Source organism: Bos taurus, chromosome 6 (genome assembly GCF_002263795.3).
Source record: "Bos taurus isolate L1 Dominette 01449 registration number 42190680 breed Hereford chromosome 6, ARS-UCD2.0, whole genome shotgun sequence".
In the NCBI taxonomy this organism is placed as follows: Eukaryota; Metazoa; Chordata; class Mammalia; order Artiodactyla; family Bovidae; genus Bos; species Bos taurus.
The window spans coordinates 111,228,018-111,255,974 of NC_037333.1; the positions used below are offsets into that span (position 1 = coordinate 111,228,018).

At 46.3% G+C, this 27,957-nt stretch overlaps 1 protein-coding gene across 1 annotated transcript in view; it reads right to left on the reverse strand.

Moving 5' to 3' along the window:
* PROM1 (prominin 1) overlaps nucleotides 1–27,957 on the reverse strand; it is a 122,878-nt gene that overhangs the window by 64,395 nt on the left and 30,526 nt on the right. Inside the window, 2 exon segments of the mRNA NM_001245952.3 lie at nucleotides 1,554–1,580; nucleotides 9,798–9,853. Of these exon segments, the coding sequence (NP_001232881.2) occupies nucleotides 1,554–1,580; nucleotides 9,798–9,853 (83 nt within the window).

Genomic DNA, 27,957 nt, shown 5'->3' on the forward strand with positions numbered 1-27,957 from the left:
GTCCCTAGGTTCCTAATGGGCCCGATTTCCAGACACAATCACATGACCAAAACCTGTTTTCATAAGCACGACTGGCTTTATTCCAGCTAAGTAAAAATTAACGCACCAGGAGGATAACACTCATTCTCGTTGCAGTCCTCCAATCCTCAAGCTACTCGTACCTACATAAAGGAAGACGTTGTGAAAGAATGCAGAAAAGCTACAGGTTGGTGGTTTGCAACTCCTGGAGCAGCTAGAGAGCAAGACATTCTGAAGCCAAGCAGAGCAAAGGAAAACGAAACCCAAGTCTTGTTCCTATGAGCAAATGTGATGTCCCTGTGAGACAGCACTGACGTTGGGAGTCTGAGAACCTGCTCTGAATCCCAGCAGAGGTGGCTTTTAATTCTCTAAAGCAGGAAATGTTACATTAGGATTAACGTCGTCAGCAGATTGAGAGGGACAGATAATTAAATGAGCTAATGTGTAAACAACTAGCAAAGGGCCCAGCACACAGCAAATGTTCAATCAATATTAGCTAACTCTGTGGGCAAATACTTATTATGAGCATTAAACTAGGTGTATATGGCACTTGAATATTATCTAATTCCATATAATTAGATATCCTTTATTCTATAAGGTTAAAAGGATAAAAAGGAAAAACAGTGCATTTTTGATGCATTCATCAAACATACTCCTTACAATAAGCCAGATACTAGGGCCATGAAGAGTCATTACTTGCTGGTATATAACCCTCCCTTGAGGACTCATATCACTGGCCAATTGAAAAACCAGCTCTAGACACACCAACTCTTACTTATTCTGCTATCATTTCTCAGCAAGTATTCTAAATTATAACTATTTTTAAAAATTGTTACTACTTCTAAAGGAATTTAAAATCCTTTCTGAATTCTAGGAGACAGAGAACCCCAAATCCAGGAAAGGTATACTGAAATGTTTTAGATGCGCTATCTTTAGTTCCAGATAAGAACTTTATATTTTCTATGTAAGCTTTCCAATGAAGTGAAGTGAAGCGAAAGTTGCTCAGTGGTATCCTACTCTTTGTGACCCCATGGACTGTAGCCCACCAGGCTCCTCTGTCTTTGGGATTCCCCAGGGAAGAATACTGGAGTGGGTAGTCATTCTCTTCTCCAGGGAATCTTCCCAACCCAGGAATTGAACCTGGCACTGTAGGCGGATTCTTTACCGTCTGAGTCACCAGGAAGGACTAAATACTGGGTCGAACAGTATCTGGAACAAGATATGTCATTTCCAGAGTTCACCTCTAGACTGAAGTCTGGCCGAGATCTGGCAAGGACCTAAATATTGTCCTGATATACCAAGATTTCTGGAGGGCTTTGTGGGTTGCATTGAAAAGAAGATGAAGATTTTAGGCTTGCCAAGATGGTTTGTTATTTCCTGGACTACTGGAGCTGAAAGAGAAGATGCAGGCAATGGCAAAAACAAAAAGGAAACAAAAACCATCACAGGGAGAGGACAGGGAACTGGGAGTTTTGGCAAAAGCATCACAGCGGGCTTTACACAGAGCAACGTGAAACAGCAAGCGAGGGCGTTACCTTCAGAGTCAAGACTACGTTTTCTGGCTGAGGAAGGCAGAGTCGTCGCAGAGTTTGTGCAAGCACAGGCAGCATGCATCAAGAAAACAGAAAACGTTACTGGAGTGATTAACTGCCACTGAGAGTATCAACATCCCGCACAGAGAGAATCAAGAGAGAGAAGGACATATCAAGGAGCATTTATGAGAGAAACAGTGTTTCAGGGAGAGTCAAGTTCTAGGGCTCCCACTTGAATTTACACCTGGGTTTCTTGCAAGGCTCTTCATCAGCGTGCTGATCAGTTACGGACCCGGGAATGAGAGGGAAAGTTACAAACGCGTAACATACTGACCTCAGGGTCCCCACAAAACCAAGTCTGGGGCTGCCCAAACCCCAGAACCCAAGGCTCCACCTTCCAGGTATCCTTTTGCTTAGCAGCAGTCTGTGGGGTGCCGCCATGTTTAATTCAAACTGCCCCACATGGTCCCATCTTGCTTACTCCTGGCTTCCTGCCCCCTTCTTCTGGGCCACTCGAGTCCCTAGAAAGCACCGTGCTCTCTCTCCCTTCCTCACTTTGAGCTCCCCGCTGCTTGAACATTATTCCCATCACTCTTCTCCTGAGGAAACTCAAGTCTGAGTGTGGATGTTGCTTCCTCCAGGAAGTCTGTACTGATAACCACATCTGGGTTGGCAGTACATTCTTCCTTCCTGCTGCCATGGGGTCCTACAACTGCCCTTTCACAGCCTTTCCTTCATATGGAGTGACAGCTCCCACATGACCTGCAGCTCCAGGAGGGCGAGGACCGTGACCATCACACTCACCGTCTCTCCCAGGTGCTCAGTCTGGGACCTGTCTTACGAGAGGTGCCAGATCACAATCAGACAAGCTGATGGAGAGAAGAGAGAAGGAGCCACATTGCCTAAGACCAACAATCCCTAAGCAGTGGTCCAGAGATGGGGGATTGTCAGCGACAGTCAAGGACCGATCCATGGCAAAGTAATGAGCTTCCCATGATGAGAAATTTGCTTAAGTTATGAGACTGTCCCATGTTTTTTTAAAAAAAAAGAGGGACGTGATTTGTGCATGAAGGGGGGACAGAGTCATTTTTACACTTTTGCAAACACGGAGGCTGGGTTTCAAACGTCACAAACCCACCTGGATTGATGAGCTGACATTTACAAAGTCACGAGTCAATACCCAGGACTGGTAGCTCTGGCTAGGTCAGGACTGAAGCCTCAGCAATCAGTCCCAAGCCCTGCACCTGACCCCAGAGGAAGCGCCAAGACAAGTTCAGTTCGGTCGCTCAGTCGTGTCCAACTCTTTGCTACCCCATGGGCTGCAGCACGCCAGGCTTCCCTGTCCCTCACCAACTGCCAGAGCTTGCTGAAACTCATCATTGAGCTGATGACGCCATCCAACCATCTCATCCAAGACAGGGAAGCGTAGTAACTGAGGATGAAAAGAATGAGGAGGATCCAGCCCAGCTGAGTCTAGAGGATCATCAACCAAGAGGCTGGAGTGGAGCTGAACCATGGCCACACAAAAACCATTTCAGGAAGTCGTTGCAAGGAAACTCAAAGTCCTGCTGACAGTGCTGCTCAGAATATAAAAGATGGCAGGTGGGAGGGGGCAGGGGGCTGGGAGAACTTCCCCTGAAAAGTTTTAGAGGTGTGGGTGACACTTATAGGTCATCGGTGGGAGGTAATCCTAAGTCACTACCTAAATGATCCAATACCGTGCATTCCTTGAAGATAGGAACCTTGTCCTTTAATTGAGCAGGCATCACTCTGACAAGCTAGGCTGAGAGGTTCTCCCTGCAGAAACCCCAAGTAAGCAGTGAGACAGTGATGTTCCTCTGTTTCCCTTGTTTACAGTCAGCCAGCAGGTGGAGAGTCTGTGGAGGGGCTGGCCCACACCCGTTGGTCCCCAGGGGAAATGTATCCTTCCATAACAAGGTTGCTTTGCATAGCTCATTTTGCATCACAAGCACAGGGCTTGGCTCACATCCTGCGTGCTGAAAGCTCAAGACGGAATGGATAAATGTATGTAATGGCGACCTAAACACCTCTGCATTACTTTACTAGCGTGTGAGATGAGTGCAATTGTATGGTAGTTTGAGCATTCTTTGCCATTGCCTTTCTTTGGGAGTGGAATGAAAACTGACCTTTTCCAGTCCTGTGGCCACTGCTGAGTTTTCCAAATTTGCTGGCATATTGAGTGCAGCACTTTCACAGCATCATCTTTCAGGATTTGAAATAGCTCAACTGGAATTCCATCACCTCCTCTAGCTTTGTTCGTCGTGATGCTTTCTAAGGCCCACTTGACTTCACATTCCAGGATGTCTGGCTCTAGGTCAGTGATCACACCATCGTGATTATCGGGGTCATGAAGATCTTTTTCGTACAGTTCTTCTGTGTATTCTTGCCACCTCTTCTTAATATCTTCTGCTTCTGTTAGGTCCATGCCATTTCTGTCCTTTATCGAGCCCATCTTTGCATGAAATGTTCCCTTGGTATCTCTAATTTTCTTGAAGAGATCTCTAGTCTTTCCCATTCTGTTGTTTTCCTCTATTTCTTTGCATTGATCACTGAGGAAGGCTTTCTTATCTCTTCTTGCCATTCTTTGGAACTCTGCATTCAGATGCTTATATTTTTCCTTTTCTCCTTTGCTTTTCACTTCTCTTCAGAGACCAAATTGCCAACATCCGCTGGATCATGGAAAAAGCAAGAGAGTTCCAGAAAAACATCTATTTCTGCTTTATTGACTATGCCAAAGCCTTTGACTGTGTGGATCACAATAAACTGTGGAAAAGTCTGAAAGAGATGGGAATACCAGACCACCTGACCTGCCTCTTGAGAAATTTGTATGCAGGTCAGGAAGCAACAGTTACAACTGGACGTGGGACAACAGACTGGTTAAAAATAGGAAAAGGAGTATGTCAAGGCCGAATGTTGTCACCCTGCTTATTTAACTTATATGCAGAGTACATCATGAGAAATGCTGGGCTGGAAGAAGCACAAGCTGGAATCAAGATTGCTGGGAGAAATATCAATAACCTCAGATATGCAGATGACACCACCCTTATGGCAGAAAGTGAAGAGGAACTAAAAAGCCTCTTGATGAAGGTGAGAGAGGAGAGTGAAAAAGTTGGCTTAAAACTCAACATTCAGAAAACGAAGATCATGGCATCCGGTCCCATCACTTCATGGGAAATAGATGGGGAAACAGTGGAAACAGTGGCTGACTTTATTTTTGGGGGCTCCAAAATCACTGCAGATGGTGACTGCAGTCATGAAATTAAAAGACGCTTACTCCTTGGAAGAAAAGTTATGACCAACCTAGATAGCATATTCAATTACTTTGCCAACAAAGGTCCATCTAGTTAAGGCTATGGTTTTTCCAGTGGTCATGTATGGGTGTGAGAGTTGGACTGTGAAGAAAGCTGAGCACAGAAGAATTGATGCTTTTGAACTGTGGTGTTGGAGAAGACTCTTGAGAGTCCCTTGGACTGCAAGGAGATCCAACCCAGTCCATTCTGAAGGAGATCAGCCCTGGGATTTCTTTGGAAGGAATGATGCTAAAGCTGAAACTCCAGTACTTTGGCCACCTGATGGGAAGAGTTGACTCATTGGAAAAGACTCTGATGCTGGGAGGGATTGGGGGCAAGAGGAGAAGGGGATGACAGAGAATGAGATGACTGGATGGCATCACTGACTCGATGGACATGAGTCTGAGTGAACTCCAGGAGTTGGTGATGCACAGGGAGGCCTGGTGTGCTGCAATTCATGGGGTCTCAAAGAGTTGGACACGACTGAGCGACTGAACTGAACTGAAACACCTCTGCTGTGGGTAGTGTGAACACTAAGACTTACTATTTGCAAAGCACGTTCTCGGGTGCCTGCCACGGAGCCTGTACTACGCAAGTGCTAGTAAATGAGGGTTATTCAATGGGAGCAAGTTTCCAAAGGGAGGGGATTTATGTATACCTATGGCTGATTCATGTTGAGGTTTGACAGAAAACAGCAAAATTCTGTAAAGCAATTATTCTTCAATAAAAATAAATTAAAAAAAAAAGAATAAAAACCCAAACACACATTAAAAAAAAAAAAGAGGGTTATTCAAGTTTTTTCTCGGATTTCTATAGCTTCATCTGTCTGGTCCTCAGATTTCCTCATGGCTCCATAACTCCAAATTCTCTTCCGATCCAGGCCTTCCACTTCTGCCTGACCACTTCTTGCCTGGGGAATTACACACAGTAATTTTTCATGGTTTCATAGGTAAAAGGTGCAGCTCAGGGGCGCTCACCCTCCGTGCTCACAGCTCATGATACTCGAATGGAAGCCACTGCTCCCAATGAGTCACCTCAGGAGGACAGCGTGCTGACCTGGAGTGAGCCTCACTTTTGTTGATGTGCTCAGAGTTAGTCTGGCCTGGGTACAGACCCCAGTGTCGCCATCCAGTCTTTGGGTGACCTCAGTTCCCTAGACTCTCTGAGTGCAGGATTGTCTTGGACAGGTGTTGTGAGGATTAGACACAATTTAAAAAAAAAAAACAAAAAACTGCTAATCCAGTGCTTGGAACATGGCAGACAAGAAATGATGACTCTCATTATCACAAAGTGGAAGGTGACAGTTCATGATTCAAGAAGCAGTGAAGGAACTTCTTGGCGGTCCAGTGGCTAAGACTTGACCTCTCAATGCAGGAGAAGCAGGTTCCATTCCTAGTCGGGAATCTAGGACCCAACATCCCTCACAGCCAAAAAACCAGTACAGAAACAGCAGAAGTAATGGTGTTCAACAATCGTGTAACAAATTCAGTACAGACTGTCCACATTAAAAAAAAAAATCTTAAAAATAAAAGAAGCAGAGGAGAAGCTTTGTGCTTCGAGCCAGGTTTGCAAATGGAAGCAGAACTTTATTTCTCATGGACTCTCACAGCTTTATTTTTCATTGCCCCTTTGCCTTTAAGTCTCAGTTTACACGCCAGTGCCACTCTGGAGGCTTTCTTGATTTCCCCAAGTGCCAGTACACTTTTCATCCTCAGCACGTTAACAGCCTTGGATCTGAACTTCTCATGGCATGTGTATCCCTCTCCATCTTGCCTTGCAGGCATCTACTGCACCAGTCGGCTAGGGCTGCTATAACCAAATACCAGGGCTGGGTGGCTTGAAGAATAGAAATTTATTTTCTCATAGTTCTGGAGGCTGGAAAGTCAAAGGTCAAGGTGTGGTCTGGGTTAGTTTCTTTTAATGCCTCTCTCCTTGGCTTGCAGATGGCCATCTTCTTCCTGTCTCCACATAGTCCTTTCTCTGTCTGTGTCCTAATCTCTTCTTAGAAGGAGACCAGTCAGACTAGATTAACACCCACCTGAATGACCCCATTTTGACGTAATCACCCTTTTAAAGACCTTACCTCTAAATACAATCCCATTCTGAGCCACAGGGGATTAGCACTTCAGCATATGAGTTTTGGACACAATTCAGCTCACAGTGTCCAAGCATACACAAGTCTAACCCCACGACCTCCTTCTCACCAACTGCAAATTCTTGGAGTAAAGACATAACTTTCACATGCGTGTCCTCCTATTATGCGTTGCTTCTAGCGTGCACTCTGTAAATACTCATTAAGTGAATGCATTAAACAAAGGGAGAAAAACTGTTTTAAAAAATCTCCGGAGGAGAACGAGGCCACAGATTATAAAGCACTACTTTGCACGTTCAGCTGACGTGGAAGAAGGAGGCAGTTCCATGGGAAGGAGTCATATTTCCATCCAGAGTCAAGGCTGCCCCTTGGAACAAAAGGTCTACACCTATTCACAGCTGCCAACTTCCCAAGGGATGAAGTTCACTGAAAGAGCCCCTGTCCGGAGACCACCAACTCAGCAGCCCTGGCTACTGTGGGCTCACCAGGAGATGAAATGAGCTCAGGACATGGACAGCTGAAGAACTCCCAAGGGCCTTTCAGCTGGACAGAGGGTACCTGTGTGACTGTGCAGGTTACACCCGGTGGGCATGGCCAGTATAGAGGATGCTGTGGAGTCCACCCGAGTCCCGGGACCTTAGCCATCTCCGTGTGCCTCCCCAGACATCTTACTACTGGTACCTGTGCTCGAAGGCATCTTCTAAAACCAGGTAAGCTCAGAGTGCTGAGGGATTAATACTGCCCCTGCCCCAAATAGCCCTGAAGGTGCCTCTTCAGTCTCTCAGTGCATAGAGCGCTCAGCCCCCGCACCTTCTGGTGGGCTAATTCCCACGCTGCTGTGTCTACAGGGTCCAGTGCAGCTGCTCTACGGGACGGAGCTCTGTCTCCCCCTGTGGTGGGTGGTGGAATGACACACCCTCTGTAGGCTGCCCTCCTTCCTGTTTCACCTCCCACTCCCCAGCCAGGGTTCACGGAAGTTCCCAAATAAGAGACTCGCCCGAAAGTCCTTGACTCAGGCCCTGCTTCAAGAGAGCATTTACCTGACTAAGGCCAATCAGAAAACTCCCCTCCCAAGGTGCCCTGGCTTCCTGGGTGTCTTTGTTTAACCAAATCCTTCTCCTTGGATAACTGGAAAACGTGACCCAGTTCCACACCTAGGGCAGGAGTCCGTTCATTCATGTGGGCCCAGTTCTGTCTCCTTTCTCCACCCCAGCTCCACCCCAGCGGTGTTTATCCATTTGGAAAGACACCTGAGGTGGAGAGGAAATCAGGAACGAAGGGGCCCCTAAGTCTACAGGAACTCCAGGTCTAATATCAAGCCGACCACAGAGGACTCTTCCAGGGATGGTGGCAGCCAATGCCAGCTCATACTCAACAGGCCGCTCAGAGTCACCTCGGGGTCCAAGGCCCTAGGCCCCCCAGGCCTGGCCCAGAGGAAGCTCGGCCTCTCATCCCCTCCCATACCTCTGCAGGGCTAACTGGCATTCCGGCCGGGCTGCTAATGGCATGCAAATTTTTAACATAAATATGAAAGCAACAGTCATTTTATTCTGCCCAGGGAGGCAGGCAGACACAGGGCATCATGTCTGGAAGATATAAATGAAGCCAGTGGAAACTGAAGAATAAAGATGCTTTCCGAGGTATTAGAGCAGGCTGGGGGCACCAGGGAGTAAATGGCTCATTTTCTTTTATACACATAAATGCCCATGAAATGAGGCTTTCCTCTTGGCTTTTACATTCAGTTTTGTCTTGACTGTCACTTTACTGCAAATTGAGAATATGCAGCCATTGTTCCCACTGTCAGGCAAGAAGGGTTCACTGCCCTCCTGGTACAGGGCCCTCACACCCACCGGGGACACTTTCATTCACATCTGTTGTGCTGGCCATTAAATAAATAAAAGTCCTGCTGGTCCCTTTGATTGTTGTCTTGACAACCACCTTCATACCAGGAAAGGTTGGAATGGGCAGTCTGACCCTGCAGGACTAATAGCTTGACAAACAGATTCAACTAATCTTTATTATCCTAACATTTACAGCAACAAACATTTGTCTGTTTGTTTTACTGGCAAATTGCATTCATCATAAGCCAGAATCGAAAGAACACATTTGTCTCTTGAAGGAAGTTAATCTCGTGGGTGCAAACAAGGTAAATTCACAGCACCCTAACCCCAACCCTAACCTTGGAGCTAACTAGAGACATGAAGGGGCCTGGTATTTTCTGACAACACTGGCCACTCACCTGAGCAGGGCCTTCAAGGCCCTGCCCTGCCCTGGCCCCAGCTCACCTGGCCTTCCTCCCCCCTCACCCACCAGCTCCACCTACGGGCTTCCTCCTTTCACATCCCATCCTCCCCTCACTGGTCCCCAGAGCCTGAACCACTCGCAAAGCCACCTCCCCGCCCGTCCAGCCCTGCTCATCTTCTTTACCAGAGTCACCTCCTCGTGGAAGCACTCTGGTCAGAATTCACTCTTTTTCCTCTACATGTGTGCATGCGGTTGTTACAAGTGTGCATCCCCGCTTCTAGGGATGTTCAAACCACTCCATTTGTTAGAGATCTCCTCCCTTGGCTTAAAAAAAAAAACAGTATAAGACTTCATTTAAGGAACTTCTAGATTTTCAATAAAATACAGCTTAAAAGGTGAATATTTCTCTAAATGCCACCTTTGAAATTTCTGCTGTAGTTCAAATGGGATTTATAAGGTGTTTCAATATTCCATAAAACTTTTAAGTCAAAATATTAGCTGAATTCACAGATAACTGGTTATTTAAAGATTAACTTTCAAGTCAGCCAATATTTTACTCACATCCATTTTTTGATAACAGATACATCAATCCAAAATTACCTTATCATACTCCTTTGAGAGGTCAAACTTCTTCTGTATAATCTTTCTTAAAATATCTGGGGGGGAAAAAAGCCACAAAACAATAGCAAGATTACTTTTTCAGTAAAAATACAAAAAGCCTATTTAGAAAATATGTGCTCAAATTATTGAACTGTGACATAGTATACTTTTATTTCTCTTTCTTCATGTAGGTAAATAGTTGAGCTAATGAGGCTCTAATCAGTCAAAGAATGGAGGGCAGATACTTTTGACCTAAAGTTTTGCCAGTTGGCAGAACTGGAGTGTTGCCATTTTGAAGAGTTTTCAGCTTTTCACAAGACACCTTCATATTTACCAGCAAACTACATACACCTACTTAATACTGATAAAATGTTACATTGAAATTGCTAATACTTTTTTGTCAATAAATCAAGTTTAATTATTTCTTTTTAAATTTCCAATGCAGCCACACCCATATGTTGACTCTGGTTGCTCAGTCATACAAACTGCAAAAGCCAAGCAACAGAAACCATATGGTCCTCAAAGCCTTAAATCTTTACTACCTTGCCCTTCACAAAACAAGTCTGCCAACCCGTCTATATGAACACGTTGACAGGACGCTGAATTGCAAGGTTTAAAGTTTTAGTGTGACTGGCGTGCTTCATATTTGCCAGTTAATTTATGTAATCCAAATTGGATTGACAGCAACCAGCCTCAGGAAAGAATGAAGATCTAAACTGTAAATGTGATTTTTTGTTTTTAGTTGGAAAATGCATTAACAGTTGCACACAGGTTAGTGACATCAGATTTCCTTAGTGAACTGTGACTCCATTTATCCCTAACGCTTTTTGTCCCATAGCCCATGGAACTGCGAATTCTTATTTGGAAACACAGATGTAATTTAGTCTCTAATAATTCCACATTTACATGATATTTTACAAATGAAAGGAATTTACAATTAACCTAATCCAAGAGCTCTTTTATTAAGATTTTTTTTTTTGATGTGGACCATTTTTAGTCTTTACTGAATTTGTTACAATATTGCTTCTGTTTTTATGTTGTGGTTTTTTGGCCCCAAGGCATGTTGGATCTTAGCTCCCTGACCAGGGATCAAACCCACACCCCCTGCATTGGAAGGTGAAGTCTCAACCATTGAACCTCCAGGGAAGTCCCCTACTAAGAACTCTCAACATGAGCTGTCCCTCCCCATCTCCAAGCAGTGCATGAAAATCCAGAAACACTAAGCAAAGTTGGATTTTTCTGGGCATGATCATTTGGGGTATTTAAAAATTCTCATGTAGGTCTGGAGCTACGTTGTATCCTGATCCACCTGCCAATGCAGGAGAAGTGGGTTTGATCCCTCAGTTGGGAAGATTCCCTAGAGGAGGAAATGGCAACCCACTCCAGCACTCCAGGATTCTTGCCTGGAAAATTCCATGGACACAGAAGCCTGGCGGGCTACAGTGCGTGGGGTCACAAAAAGTTGGACACGACTGAGTGACTGAGCACACACAATGCACTGATAAGGAGGGTGACTTGTCTAAAATCTGTGACCCCAGCCCAGGTCTTCCTTCCTCTGGTGGGGGTCCATCCCACACTGCCCATTGTCTCCTGCCCCAGGAGTGAGCGTCCGGGACGTTCTGGGTCCTGCACGATCGCTTCCAAAGTGCACTCCTAGGGAGGCAAAGGAAACCCCAGGGTAAACCCTGTTTTAAATCAAAGATGTTCAGATGTACAGGCCAGGAAACAAAGCAAGTCACATCCCCCCAGGACGTGTGAGGGGTTTCCTTCTGGAAAACTGCTTCCCAACTGCACGGAGCAGACAGGCACATGGAACAGACACGTGATGCAGGAACAGGGATTTTCAAGCTGGCAGGTGCCCTGGGAACCCTGGAGTTTCTCCAAGGTCCCACAGGGGCAACCCGGGGCCAGAAGGTCACAGGTATCCTCTGGCCTTGAACCAATCCCTTTGCTTCATCTGCACAGAGGTAACAAGAGTTGCTCAGGTGGAGCCCTCACCTTGCTGTGCTGGCCAAAAACCCATCTCAAGACTGTGAAGCAGAGACATCTCTGTTCCCAGGGTTTAACGCAGCACCGTGTTACAGAAACACATCAAGAGCCACGTAAGTAATTTCGGATTTCTGAGTAGCTCCATTTAAAAAGGTAATTAATTTAAAATTAATTTTAGGGACTTCCCAGGTAATCCAGTGGTTAAGACTCCACACATCCAATGCAGGGGCTGAGGTTCAATCCCTGTTCGGGGAACTAAGATCTCACATGCCTTGCAGTCCAGCCCTCCAAAAAGTTTCTACCATGTCAAGGCTATACAAACATTAAAAAAATTTTTTAAAGATTAACTTTAATATTTTACTTACTCCAAATATATGCAAAACAGTATCACTTCAATGTTGTTGCTATTCAGTTGCTGAGTTGTGTCCGACTCTTTGAGATCCCATGGACTGCAGCATGCCAGGCTTCCCTGTACTTCACCATCTCCCTGAGTTTGCTCACACTCATGTCCACTGAGTTGGTCATGCCATCCAACCATCTCATTCTCTGTCACTCCCTTCTCTTCTGGCCCTCAATCTTTCCCAACATCAGGGTCTTTTCAATATGGTATCAATAGAAATATGAATCTGGAGGGGCTTTCCAGCTGTTTCAGAGGTAAAGAACCTGCCTGCCAATGCAGGAGACCCAGATTTGATCCCTGGGTCAGGAAGACACCCCTGGAGGAGGAAATAGCAACCCACTCCAATATTCTTGCTCAGAAAATTCCATGGACAGAGGAAAATGGTGGGTTACAGTCCATGGGGTTGCAAAAGAGTTGGACATGACTGAGTGACTAAGCACACACACAAATATGAATGAGCTCTTTTACAGTCTTATTTTCATACTAAGAGTTCAGAAGCTAGTGTGGATCCCTTCAGTTCAGTTCAGTCGCTCAGTCGTGTCTGACTCTTTGCAACCCCATGGACTGCAGCACGCCAGGCTTCCTTGTCCATCACCAACTCCCGGAGTTCACTCAAACTCGTGTCCATTGAGTCACTAATGCCAACCAACCATCTCATCCTCTGTCATCCCCTTCTCCTCCTGTCTTCAATCTTTCCCAGCATCTAGTCTGATGAGTGATCAGGTCAAATGAGTCAGTTCTTCGCATCAGGTGACCAATGTATTGGAGCTTCAGCTTCAGCATCAGTCCTTCCAATGAACACTCAGCACTGATCTCCTTTGATGGACTGGTTGGATCTCCTTGCAGTCCAAGGGACTCTCAATTGTCCTTGGTTCCTTTCAGTGCATCGCAATTCAGACAAGCTACAGTTCAAGTGCTTTGTGGCCACATGTGGTAAGGGACTTCTGCCCTAAACAGCACAGGCCCAGAGGTGGTACGTCCCCCTGCTTACATTCACCCTAGGGTTCACCCTCTCCCCGCAAAGTCCCAAGGCCTCTATCCACTTCCTTATCCTCCCCTCCTTCCCAGCATCCCTTACCACAAGCACACAGAATAAGCACCCTTCACGCTCAGGACCACAATATCCATGCTTCCCTCGGCTTCCCTGTGTGTCTCTAATTAAGTGGCTCTTCATCAGGGTAAGCGAACACGAGAAATGCCTGCGCAACACGATGCAAGCCTCTTTCCTTGACAAGTCAGGGACCGACCTTCTGCAGTTCACACCTCCTCCAGGAGCTCAGAGGCCTCCAGGCAAGGAAACTCTATCTCTGAACTAATAGCTTCACTGCTGGTGAGAACTCTGAATCCACTATTGTCCATCTCAAAAAGCATGTGCAAGAACTGGGGTCCCACCTCTCCCCCGCCCCCAACCCACGGTGGTCGCCAAGCATCACACTCGCTCTAATGCACCCGTCCTTTTTGTCTTTGTCTTTCCTGACCAGCCCGTGACAGGCTTCTGGTGGAAACAACCTCAAGCCTTCGGATCACCTGAGTCCTCACACGGGAGGAGGTCATGGGGAGCATGGAGAGCACATGACCACAGGCTGGCCTGCCAGCTGGACCCAGGCACTCAAGAGGCTCCCTCGTCTCTGCTTGCTGCGTCCTTTCTGCCCACCCAGTCCACACGAGGAGCCGGATTCAAAGACGCGGCCTGCAGAGAGTAATGTGAGCTGAGACCATCTGAATTGTGTACACCACAGAACCCAGTCAATCCCACATTAACTTGGAAGATTCAGGTTGGGGGGGTGGTGTGCAGAGCTCTACTCATCTTGCAGCCCCTCAAGACAGGCCTCGAAAGTAAGTTTTCCTCCTTCTTAAACCTGCTACTGAGCCATGGGGGCGGGGGGGGGGGGGAGCTCTACCTCTTAAGCCTCTCCTTGCTCTCAAGTTTCAGATTTCACCTGGGTCCCCCTCCCCCATGCTACAAAGCTGTGAACCAACCCAGCAACAAGTTCCAGGGCTCCAGAACCATCTGTGGCGTGGATGCCGTCCAAACACAATACTCTTTCACCAGAAAGAGAGTTGCTTCCATCCCACAGGTCCGATGGGACCCCTGAATCTGTGACTAGTTCCCCGTATCGCCTGCTGAGTATTAGCAATTAGCACGTGGGCGGTACAGAGCACCGGAGAACATGCAAACAGAAACCTCGGCCTAGGCGGGGTGCTCACCGCAGACCACCCACCGTGACCGACACCAGCTCTGATGCTTTCCAAATGGACCAAGTCGTGCCCGACTCTTTGCAACCCCATGGACTGCAGCTGCCCAGGTTGGTCCCTGGGTTGGCAAGATCCCCTGGAGAAGGGAAAGGGTACCCACTCCATTATGCTGGCCTGGAGAATTCCATGGACTACAGTCCCTGGGGTCGCAACAAGTTGGACATGACTGATCGACTTTCCCTTCACTTCACTTCACGGTCCATTTGGAAAGTATCAGAGCTGATGTCGGTCACGGTGGACCATCTAAATGGACAGTCTCGCCTAACACTCCCCATCGTGTCTACATGCTTCTCAGTTCTTGGGAAGGCAGGCACAGCTCAAAGCAGGTTATAAAATGGTCCAAACCATGAGTGCAGTGGGTACTGTTTGCTGCAAGAATCCTGCTGACTTAAACCTGACCCAGTCTTCGGGTCACTCAGCTCTCAACCACTGTATTAAGTGCCGACAGGGTGCCAGGTGCTCTGATCATGATAGAAGGGAATCAGACCCCTTGCTTGAGAAACCACGGTATTCGCCCGCCCTGATGAGGCTTCAGCGTGGACAACAGTGACCTCCTTGTCCCTCCAGAGCTGAGGGAGGACCTACTGAGATGGGACCCAAAAGGCACTGAGCAGAGGACTGGACTATTCCAGGGGGCAAGCGAGATCTCCCTGCCCTGGGCCAGAGGGCGGTCTGGTCATCTTCTTTCCTGCCCCGGATTCATTTCTTACTCTATCTTTCCATGCTCTTTTCCATAACATAGTAGTTGCCTCTGAAGACGCAGCAGTGTGAAGGAAATATGTAGACATGTGGATGCAGAAGTTATTTCCACGATAGAAGACTGTTTCTGAGAATCCGACTCCATGGGTCCTCCTGGGTAGACTGTCAGCCTCTCTGTGCTCGGCTCCCAGACCTTACAATGTCTTCTCAGCTGGGGATTTACTTTAAACTTCATGTGATGATGGAAATTAAGAAACGCGGCAGCGGGACGTCCTGGTGGTTCAGTGGTTAAGACTCGGTGCTAATAATGCAGGAGGCAAGGTTTGATTCTTGGTCAGGGAACTAAGATCCCACATGCCGTGTGGCCTAGCCAAAAAAAATTAACAACTAAAAGATTAAAGTATAGAAAGTCTTGAAAATAACAAGAGAAAATTCGTATTATATATGGAAACAAGACTACTACAAATAATGTAACTTCCTAGAAGAAACTATGGAGGCTAGAGGACAGTGAAATGAATGACAGATTCATAGATCTGAAAAAACACAAACAAAACTTGTCACCAAGAATTCTAGATGCAGCCAAATATCCATTAAAATAATAATACTAAAAGAATTGTGGTAGCAAGAGCAAGAATCCCTTAGTTATACCACCAAGTTACAAAGTGGGTGGGTTTTGTTTTTGGCTCCTTATGTGTGTGCCTGTATATGTGTGATTTCTCCATGAGTTTTTTGATGTCTGAAGCTACACAAGCCATGTAAAATAAAAAAATACCTCATGTAGGCTCTATGACAGGTCCATCTTCCTTAGTTTAGACAACACTCATCTTGACAAGTAGTTCAGTAGTTCAGTCACTCAGTCGTGTACAACTCTTTGCAACCTTTGCACTCATGCAACCCTTTGCAACCATGAACCACAGCACGCCAGGACTCCCTGTCCATCATCAACTCCCAGAGTCTACCCAAACCCATGTCCATTGAGTTGGTGATGCCGTCCAACCATCTCATCCTCTGTTGTCCCCTTCTCCTCCTGCCCTCAATCTTTCCCAGCATCAGGGTCTTTTCAAATGAGTCAGTTCTTTGCATCAGGTGGCCAAAGTATTGGAGTTTCAGCTTCAGTTTCAGTCCTTCCAATGAATATTCAGGACTGATTTCCTTTAGGATGGACTGGTTGGATCTCCTTGCAGTCCAAGGGACTCTCAAGAGTCTTCTCCAACACCACAGTTCAAAAGCATCAATTCTTCTGTACTCAGCTTTCTTTATGGTCCAACTCTCATATCATACATGACTACTGGAAAAACCATAGCTTTGACTAGATGGACCTTTGTCGGCAACGTGATGTCTCTGCTTTTTAATATGCTGTCCAGGTTGGTCATAGCTTTTCTTCTAAGGAGCAGGCGTCTTCTAATTTCATGGTTGCAGTCATCATCTGCAGTGATTTTGGAGCCCAAGAAAATAAATCTGTTACTGTTTCCATTGTTTCCCCACCTATTTGCCCTGAAGTGATGGGTCGGATGCCATTCACGGTGTTCTCAAGGCAAGAATACTGAAGCGGTTTGCCATTCTCTTCTCCAGTGGACCACATTTGTCAGAACTCTCCACCATGACCCGTCGTCCATCTTGGGTGGCCCTACACAGCATGGCTCATAGTTTCATTGAGTTAGACAAGACTGTGGTCCATGTGTGTGGAAGAGCTTGAGGCATTTTGTCCTGAGCAGAGTTTAGCGCAGTGCTCGGGATGTGGTATCAATACACTGATGTGAGAATGTTGGTGTCTGTCCTTCACCTTCACCCTCATACTGCTCTGGCCTGAAAATGGGAGGGCCTTGCTTATTCAATTCTTCAGTGACTGGAATTGGGAGAGGACTAGACTTTTCTCCAGCTACATATTACCTCCTCACCCCCAGCCTCAAACACTGGAGACAGCTACCTATGTCAGTCAGGTTCTCCAGAGAAACAGAACCAGGAAGAGGCGAGATGATAGAGACAGAGATAAAGATACAGAGGAAAAGAGAGAGATGGAGATAGAGATAAAGAGACAGAGATAGAGAGATGAGACAGAGAAATATATAGAGCTAGAGATAGAAACAGGAGGAGAGACAGAGGGGGAGGGAGAGAAGGTGGGAGACTGATCTTAAGGACTCGTGGGCACGAACCAGTCTGAAATCTCAGGGCAGGTTGGGAACTCAGGCAGCGGCTGACTGAAGCTGAGTCTCTCCTTCCTGTGGAAATCTGGCTTTGCTCTGAAGACCTTTCAGCTGATTGGATGAGGGCTACCCACTTTATGGAGGGGAATCCCCTAGACTGAGTCATCTTCCTGTAGGTGTGAACCACATCTACAAAACACCCACCCAGCAACGCTGAGATTAGCATTTCACCAAATCACTGGGTACCACTTTCTGGCCACATGGACACAGAAGATCAACCATGACCTGGCCATGCCAGCTGTGCTCCCCAAGGAATGGTTACGCCCCTCGGGTGTGCTGGAGCAGAGCACATCTGAGCAGGCCTGTCACCCTCAGTAGTGGCCACTCCTGACAACCTGAGCCCCCAGCCAGGTCATCGGGTTCCTTTAGGCAAGGACGGGGGACCAAAGGTCGTCTCTGAGGACAACTGATCCTGAATGATGGCACAGAGAACCCTGAGTCAACTTAGGTTTGGTGCACTGAACTAAAAGGCAGACAATTGTATCTTGAAAATACTTCCATCAAAAACGTCAGAACTAAATTAGTTGGTCAGTTGCCAAGGTTAAGTGTCACTTCTCTGACAAAGACACTTCAGCGAGCCCATCTTCCAGCAGCCTGATTGGCTGAAACGGGTTTGCTGTTCTTTGACATCGGGATGAACGTGACCTGCCCACTCCTTGGTTCACACCTTCGTCTGGCCCTTCTGGATGTCAATTTGGGGACCCAAACCATGCCACTGCCTCGTGTCCTGGAGTTCACCATATTCCTTCTGGAGTGTCCACGATGAGTGCGTCCGAACTTAACACTTGAGGGAGCGTGCATTTCAACAATCCCGTCAGGCAGCCACAATCCCGTACCTTTCAGTTTCACAGAGCACTTCCTTCTGCAGTTCACCTCCTCCATCAACATGCCTAAATCCTTCAGTTTGTGGTTCAGTAAAGGGATTGATGCTTCAGATATTTGAAAGCCAAGCTGCCTTTACGGGAACTTATCAAAGGTAGTCTCCGTGTCTCCAGTATGTCACCAAGTATCCCAGAGGGAAAAACTCCTTTTCCTGTATTTAATACAATTTGAATCAACCCTTGGCGTGGTTTCCCTTCATTTGAACAGTTTTCCTTGAATTGACTGGAGTGGCTTCCCTGCAGGAGGACACACGGGCTTGCACCAAGATTCTCATTGGCACTAGCTCACTCTTCCAGAAAAGAGCCCAAGCAAACGCTACACAGGACGCGATTCTTGAGAAAACCTCCGGGACCAGTCTGGCCCTTGGCTTTCCCCAGCACCAGCTCACACCCATCCACACCAGGGATTCTATTTCACTGTTAGACCACCTATAGCCAAGTCTGCGCCTGGGGCAGGCTGGCCTGTCAATCATTTCAAGAGATTAGAGAAGGCAGGCTCTTGCATTGCACAAGAGCAGCGGGACTTGTGGGGTCTCTGGAACTTGGAATCCCTGACAAAGATGCCACTGGAATAAGGGCTCAAGGCCCAGTGGCCTCCCTGATCCCGGGACGGGGCTGGGAGGGGGCCCCTGGGCCTGAGACAAAGACAGACCGGCAGCTGTGTTGCCACCGCTGGTAAATCCAAGACGGGGGAGGCAGGGAACACAGCCGAGATGCCTGCAGAGTCAGAGTATGTGGTCATTCCCTCACTAAGACACTCCTGAAAAGCACACTTCGCGTCTGCTCTCCGTTTGAGGAATGCTGGCCTTGAGGATGTTTGAATCACATCTTTTGTCTGCGCCGAGGTCCATGTGACCACACACACACTCCCGTGAGCGTGCAAATCAAAGTCCCATTTTGCTCCCTCGTGTGACAATAGAAGGCTCAGCTATGGACCATGGCCAACCGTGGATACAGAGTGAGACGAGGAGCAGAGTGGAGCAGGAAGAATTTTTCCTGTGTATACTCTGAACTTCCTTGAATTTTTAAGAGAGTATCTTAACATTTTTAAACAAAGCTATTTATTGTCTAACAATGAAACAATATGAAAGACATCCTCTTTCACCCCTTTGCCAGCCCTCCTCTCCCCAAAAAACCATAAAAGGACAGAGTTTATAACACTATCAGCTAAAAAATTCTAGTTCCTATAAATATAACCAGATTTGACAGTTCCTTGTGTAGGAGATGTGATCCGGAGTCATTTTTACAGTATGTCGGCATGTAGCGCTTGTCATTTAAAAAACAAACAAACAAAAAAACCTTGCTATTGCCCTGGTGGTCCAGTGGTTGCCTCTGCGCTTCCAATGCAGGGTGCATGGGTTTGATTCCTGGTCGCGCCTCTGCACTTCCAGTGCAAGGTGCATGGGTTTGATTCCTGGTCGCGGAACTAAGATCCCACAAGCCCTGTGGCATGGCCAAAAGAAACAAGAAAAAACCTGAAAAGAAATGAAGCTAAAATCTGCAAAATTTCAGATGTTTCCCAATACATAATCATTGGAAAGGTAATAATCAAATGCTCAAGATCTAGAAAAGCCCAGTTTTGTCCCGACAAGTATGTGGCCCGGGCAAAACACACTGTTCCAGTGTTGTGTTCCCGACACAGCAGAAGCACCGTCTTCTGCGGTTTTGCCTCCACTCTTTCTGCTCGAGCCAGCTGAGCTGTTCAGTCTCCAAGAGTCTCGTGTGTTGGTCCCCAAACTACTTTCTAGCAGTTGTCCTTGCTGACGTAATTTCATAACTTAATTAAACATCATGTAAACAGACAAAACACGACTACAAGAAACTAAAGTTGTTCATACAGATTCTAAACTGAATGCTTTTTAAAACTCACTAAAGAGAGGTTATTTTACAAATGAAAAGATCTGTTGAATGCACTGTAGGAGCAGCCACTCTAAAAGCTCTGATGAAAGGGAAGTGTTAGTCGCTCAGTTGTGTCCGACTCTACGTGACCTCATGGACTCTAGCCTGCCAGGCTCCTCTGTCCTTGGGATTTCCCGGCAAGAATACTGAAGTACGTTGCCATTCCCTTTTCCAGGGGACATTCCTGACCCAGGGATCAAACTCGGGTCTCCATTCAGGAGAATTCTTTACCATCTGAGTCACCAGGGAAGCCCAGAAGTCCTGATAGAAAAACAATAAGAATCGGGAGTGGGTGGGGAATCAGTGCTCAGTGGACACCACAGATTCTAGTTAGTGAAATAAAACCTGAACTAGAAGCCACAGGAGCTGTGTTGCTGGGGAAATTCCTACCCAGAGACTTACACTCCTTTGACATTAGAATGACATTCCCCTGACATTCACAACAAACTGTGGAAAATTCTTAAAGAGATGATAATACCAGACTACCGTATCTGCCTCCTTGGGAAATCTATATGCAGGTCACGTAGCAACAGTTAGAACCGGACATGGAACAATGGACTGGCTCCAAATTGGGAAAGGAGCACGTCAAGGCTGTATACTGTCACCCTGCTTATCTAATATGCAGAGTACATCATGAGAAACGCTGGGGTGGATGAAGCACAGGCTGGAATCAAGATTGCCGGGAGAAATATCAATAACCACAGCTAGGCAGATGACACCACCCTTTTGGCAGAAAGCAAAGAGGAACTAAAGAGCCTCTTGATGAAGTGAAAGAGGAGAGTGAAAAAGCTGGTTTAAGACTCAACATTCAGAAAACTAAGATCATGGAATCTAGTCCCATCACTTCACGACAAATAGATGGGGAAACAATGGAAACAGTGACAGACTTTATTTTCTTGGGCTCCAAAATCACTGTAGCTGTGAAATTAAAAGATGCTTGCTCCTTATAAGAAAAGCTATGACCAACCTAGACAGCATATTTAAAAGTAGAGATATTACTTTGTTGACAAAGGTCCTTCTAGTCAAAGCTATGGTTTTTTCAGTACTCATGTATGGATATGAGAGTTGGACCATAAAGAAACCTGAGTGCCGAAGAATTCATGCTTTTGAACTGTGGTGTTGGAAAAGACTCTTGAGAGTCCCTTGGACTGCAAGGAGATCAAACCAGTCAATCCTGAAGGAAATCAATCCTGAATATTCATTGGAAGGACTGATGCTGAAGCTGAATACTTTGGCCACCTGATGCGAAGAACAGACTCATTGGAAAAGACCCTGATGCTGGGAAAAATTGAAGGCAGGAGGAGAACAAGATGACAGAAGATGAGATGGTTGGATGGCATCACTGACTTGATGGACATAAGTTTGAGCAAACTGCAGTAGTCAGTGATGGACAAGGAAGCCTGGCGTGCAGCAGTCCATGGGATCACAGAGAGTCGGACACAACTGAACGACTGAACTGAACTGAACTGACATTCGGATTGTCCGGTGGAAAATGAGGACTCAGGAATCTCCAAACTAGTGCCACCCCTTTGAATGGAGAAGCGGTCAGATAACAGATGACATTATTGCTTTTCCTGGATGCATCAGAGAGCTGAGACCACAAAGCAATCTATTCCAGTGACACCACGCTGCTGAGGTGAGACAAGGGACACACTAGCTATTTCCCCTTTGGTGGTCAGGCAGAAAGAAACCACTGCAAGTGTTCACATGCCTTAGAGCCTGAATCTGGACTAGCATGTCCCCATGGGCTACATGACAGCCCAGAATCATGGAGGGGCTTGTATTTGCTGGAAGCTTCCACGGGGTGATTATGAAAGAGACTGGGGCAGGGCAGGTACCTAGAGAAAGTCCCCTTGGGGGCAGGTGGGCAGGAGGTGGTGAGCTGACACACACAAAGTCCATATATTTCCCTGGACGTTCCTTTGAGACAAGGCAAAGCCTCAGAGCCCCGTGGCCAAGACAACATGCCACTGCTTCTTCCAGGCTGGGAGGAGAAGCAAAACCCAGCTGATCATGGAAAAGAGGCTGGAAACGCTCCCGCCTGTAGGACACAGGGAAAGACCAATTGCTGGTAGGGGAATGCAGGGTGGAAGCAAGACTCCTTTGCTCCCAGGAAGGAAGGCACTCTTAGGGCAGGAGACTTGCTTCTTCTGAACACCAGGGCAGATGCCAGGTCAGAGCGTGGCTGCCACGGGGAGAAGGCCTAGGAACGCTGAGAAAACCCCACTGCCACCCCCCAGGCTCAGTGGCACAGGCCTGGCTGAGCCTGAAGCTGGACCAGGGAGACACTGCCTCCCACCATGAGACAGCACCGAGTGACAAGCACCTCCACCAGGGTGGAAGGAGCCAGAGCGCCAGGAGGGCGACAGGTGAGCAGGGGCGATCAGTGATGAGGGCGGAGCGGGGACACTGCAGATAGCCCTCCCGCACGCACGCCAGGACCCTCACTGTGCACAAGGGAACTGCGCACTCCAGGGGGGATCTGAAAGCCTCAGGGTGGTGTGTTGAAGTCGCTATAGCAACAAACTGACTCAACCCAGCTCACCAACTGACCGGAAGGACTCAGCTTCCCACACAAACAGCCTGACAGGACGCGAGACGTGTCCGGGTCACCCCAGTTTCTGTAATTCTACACACAGTGTCCAGCATTCAGGAAAAAATTACAAGACACACGTAAAAGAAAGAAAAAAATATGACCCATTGTCAAGAGTATCAGATCCAGAGACAATCCAGATGTTAGAAAATCTTCAGACAGGAACTTAAAAAAAAAAAGGATTCTTGAGAGGATTTACATTTATAATTCAAGGTAAAATGCCTAAGAAAAGTATGTACAATTTTTCAGATACTCCAAATTTAACGACTTTAACCAATCAACTACCAATCATAGAATAAGAGGACTCTACTCTCCTTAAATTAATCCTAATTTTTTTGTTTTTAACTATAAATCAAGCTAGCGGCAATTCTCTAAGAATTATAATTTGTTCTGCTCTGTCCAAGTTTCCAACCTGTGGGCCCCTACATCTATAATCTTTCTCAGAATCCTTTAGAGGAAATGGAGAGGAAGGTAGTGTTACGTGAGTCACTCAGTCCTGGCTGACTCTTTGTGACCCCATGGACTGTAGCCCACCAGGCTCCTCTGTCCATGGAATTCTCCAGGCAAGAATACTGGAGTGGGTTGACATTCCTTTCTCCAGGGGATCTTCCTGACCCAGGGCTCCTGCACTGCAGGCAGATTCTTTGCCATCTGAGCCACCAGGGAATCCGTGGGGCCCTGTGACTAACCACTGAGCCATGTGCTTTAGGCAGCACGGCAGAGCAAGAGCATGCAGTTTAGAACCAGTCATAACCGGCTTCAATTTCTGCTGTCACTACTCAGAAGCCATGTGACTGGTTAGAATATGGATCAAATTACAGAAACTCTCTGGGCCTCAATTCTTCATCTGTAAAGTGAAGAGAAAGCAATTGCTACTTAGGGGGTTATCAGAATGACATAAGACGGCCATCACAGACAATCCTCCCAGCAATCCGGTAGGGGAAGTAGGGCCCTTCTGATTCCTGAGTGAGGACCCTGAGGCTCAGAAGGCTGAACACGCTGCACGAGATCACTTGGTTCATAAATGGTGGGGCAGGAATTCAGACTCAGGGACATTTTACTACTGAAGCCCACACACTTGCCAGCACACAGCCCTGTGCGTTTCCGATTCCATATCCAGCCCTGCCACCTGTGGGCATGTGAGGTGACTTGGGCCGTTGACCTGAATTCTCTATGCTTCCATTTCTTCATATGGACAATGAGTCACTAAGACCTACCTGGCAGGATGCTCCCAAGTACTGTAAATTATATGTGGTGTGTGAAGCACCTCGAAGGGTACCTGACATGATAATGAACGCCTCCAAATCGTGGTGTTGATGGTGGTGGTGACAGTGGTGGTGGTGCCTGAAGTAGTAGTTTATGAAAAGATAGGCCTTTGGGCTTTTGGATCCAAGATAAATATTGGCAAACTATCTATTAGGGGCAGATTAAGAGGATAAGACTGTGGTCTTAGTCCCGGTTCTCCATTTACTTGCTCTGTCATATTCAATTAAATCCCTTACCCTCTTAGGTCTGAGTTTTCCCATAGGTATAATGACATAATTAGACTATACTCACAAAAATATTTGATAGGTAGATGGAAAGATATACTATGTTCACAGATTGGAAGAATCAGTATTATTAAAATGTCCATACTACCTAAAGGCAATCTATAGATTCAGTGCAATCCCTATCAAAATACCAACAGCATTCTTCACAGAACTAGGACAGATAATCCTAAAATTTGCATGGGAACACAAAGACCCTGAATAGTCAAAGCAGTCTTGAGAAAAAAAGAACAGAGCTGGAGGTATCATATGCCTTGACTTCAGACTATATCACAAAGCTACAGTAGTCAAAACAATATGATACTGGCCTACAAACAGCCACATAGATCATACAGAGAGCCCAGAAAGAAACTCATGCAGCTGAAGGAGATCAGCCCTGGGGTTTCTTTGGAAGGAATGATGCTAAAGCTGAGACTCCAGTACTTTGGCCACCTCATGCGAAGAGTTGACTCATTGGAAAAGACTCTGATGCTGGGAGGGATCGGGGGCAGGAGGAGAAGGGGACGACAGAGGATGAGATGGCTGGATGGCATCACTGACTTGATGGACGTGAGTCTGAGTGAACTCTGGGAGTTGGTGATGGACAGGGAGGCCTGGCGTGCTGCGATTCATGGGGTCACAAACAGTTGGACATGACTGAGCGACTGAACCGAACTGAACTGAACTTGTGGTCAACTAATCTACAACAAAGGAGGCAAGAATATATGATGAAGAAAAGAGAGTAGCTCCAGTAAGTGATGCAGGGAAAATTGGACAGCTACATGTAAAAGAATGAAACTAGAACATTTTCTCACACCTTATACAAAAATAAACTCAAAGTGGATTAAAGACCTAAATTTAAGACTAGAAACCATAAGCTCCAAAAAGAAAACATAGGCAGAACACTCTTTGACATAATCATGGCAATATTTGTTTTTGATCAGTCTCCTAAAACAGAAGGAATAAAAGCAAAAATAAATATATGGAACCTAATTAAAAAGCTTTTGCATAACAAAGGAAACCACAGACAAAAATGAAAAGAAAACCTACTGATTGGGAGAAAGTATTTGCAAATGCTATGACTGATAAGGGGTTAATAACTAAAATACAGGTCACACAACTTAATATAAAAAGAAAAAAACAAACCCAACTAAATAATATGCCAACAGTCACAAGAAAAGATGCTCACCATAAACAATCATCAGAGAAATGCAAATCAAAACTACAATGAGGAACTTCCCTGGTGGAACAGGAGATAAGAACCTGTCTGCCAATGCAGGGGACACGGGTTTGATTCCTGGTCTGGAAAGATTCCACATGCTGTGAAGCAAATGAACCCATATGCCGCAACTGCTAGAGTCAGCGCTCCTAGAGCCTGGGCTCCACAAGAGAAGCCACGGGATTAAGAAGCCCGCACACCATGGGGAAGAGCAGTCTCTGCTCACTGCAACTAGAGAAAACCCACCTGCAGCAACAAAGACCCAGCACGACCGTAAATCAAGCAAAAACAAATTTCAAAAAACACACAGTGAGATATCACCTCACAAGTGTCAGAACGGCTATCAGCAAAGAGCACAAAATAACAAGTGTTGGCAAGGACGTGGAGAAAAGAGAACTCTTGGACACTGTTGGTGGGAATATAAACTTGTGCAGCCATTAAAGGAAACACTACAGAGGTTCCTCAGAAAACTAAAAACAGAACTACCATATGATCTAGCAATCCCGTTTCTGGGTGGATATCTGAAGAAAACGAAAACGCTAATTCAAAAAACATGCACCCCAGTGTTCACAGCAGTAATATTCACAGTGGCCAAGACACGGAAGCAGCCTAGGTGTCCTCCGACAGACGGATGGATCGAGAACATGTGGCGTGTGCACAATGGAGTGCTGTTCAGCCACGGAAAAAGAAGGAAATGTTGCCATTTGCAACAACATGGATGAATCTGGAGGGTCTCATGCTTAGTGAAATAAGTCAGAGAAAAACCAATACCATATATCACTGCTTACATAGTCCATCTAAGAAAAATAAAACAAACTAATGAACATAACAAAATGGAAACCCACAGATACAGAGAACAAATTGCCAATGGAGAGATTTGCCAACGGAGTGATTGCCAACAGAGAGTAGGGAGAAGGGAGAAAGCAGAGGGTTAAGATTGGAGCAGGGGATTAAGAGGTACAAACTACTACCTATAAAATTAAAAAGCTGCAGGAATATACTGTACATCACAGGGAATACAGCCAGTACTTTAGAATAACTTAAAATGGAGTAAAATCTGTAAAAATTTTGAACCACTGTGTTGTACACTGGAAACTAATGTTAACACAGTGAAACAATGATACCTCAATAAAGAGTTGCATCTTAAAAAAATAAATTTGGTAAGCACAAATATGTCCCAGATCCCATACTAGTGCTAAGGTTTCATCGATGAAAAGATATAATCCTGTGGTTAACGGGCTCGCAGTCCACCAGGAAGACAGATAAGGAGATAGAAGGTAAGTGTTCTATGTGGGACAATGTGGTCATACAAGATTCAACGTCTGCAGGCTAAGCAGAGGAACTCTGGGGAGGAAGGAAGGACAGGGCATGAGATAACTGACCTGTGTCTTAACGGAGGAGGAGAAATGCAGTAAGTTAAAGGAAGTAGCTTCAAGCAGAAGGAACAAACCTGGGGCCCAGCTCCTGAGCCTGGTTTGGTAGCCTGGCCTTTTACACGGTCCTCCAGTTACTCCTCGTGGCAGGGATGAGAGTTAGAAACTCAGAATGAGGCTGGGATTAACAAGAGCCTGGTGGTCCCCAAAGCCAACGTCCCTAACCCCATTACCAACACAACACTGCTTATTTGCTTTGAATCTCTCCTACCTAATGAAAAGAAGGGGATGAAATGCCCAAAGCCCACCTTCTTTCGATTTAAACACAATACAAACCAACTTCTGTTGGGTCTGTAGCTATGCCTGTCTATTAGATATGGGATGGGAACTCTGCAAGCAGCATGGAGATGAGAAGGAACGCTTCATGAGAGCTGAGTCTGAGCACTCTTGGGCCCCCGCTGAGAATTCACAGGCTAGAGGAGGCCTCCCCAGCAACTGATGCAGCCTGTGGGCCTCCTACCCCATCGTTTCGACATCTGTGCGTGGAGACACACACTCACTGCACTCAGACAGAATTCAAGTTCTGAGCTCTGTTCCAGCCACTCAAAGTCACCAGAGTCCTTGGGAAGCACTAGACTGCGGCTCCCCCATGCCTGAGACGTGGCACCAGATGCTTCTGATGCAGCGGAAAGCCCACTAATGACTGGAAAAGAACTGGCAGGATGGTCCCGTTTACAACTACCATGGTGATGATTTATACAGGCAGGTGTAGTCCATGGATGCTGAAAGCACTAAGCAAATGACTGCTGGGGAACAGGATAGGCTATGGAAAAACCTAGAAAAGAAACCAAATAAAACCACACTTCACCAATAATGTGACCAACTGACATCAATAACCTCCGGACAGGATGCCATCCCTGACAAAATATTTCATTTGAATCCAATCATGAGACATTGATTAGATTCAAATATAAAAAGACATTTGGGGAGGAGGATGGCTTAGGTTTAAAAAAAAATGCATTATGTAAAGGAAAAAAGTCCCAGAGAACTGTTTTAGATTAAAGGAGACTTTATCTACACAGGTGAAGCAGGATTTTAGACTGAATATTGGATCTAGGGAA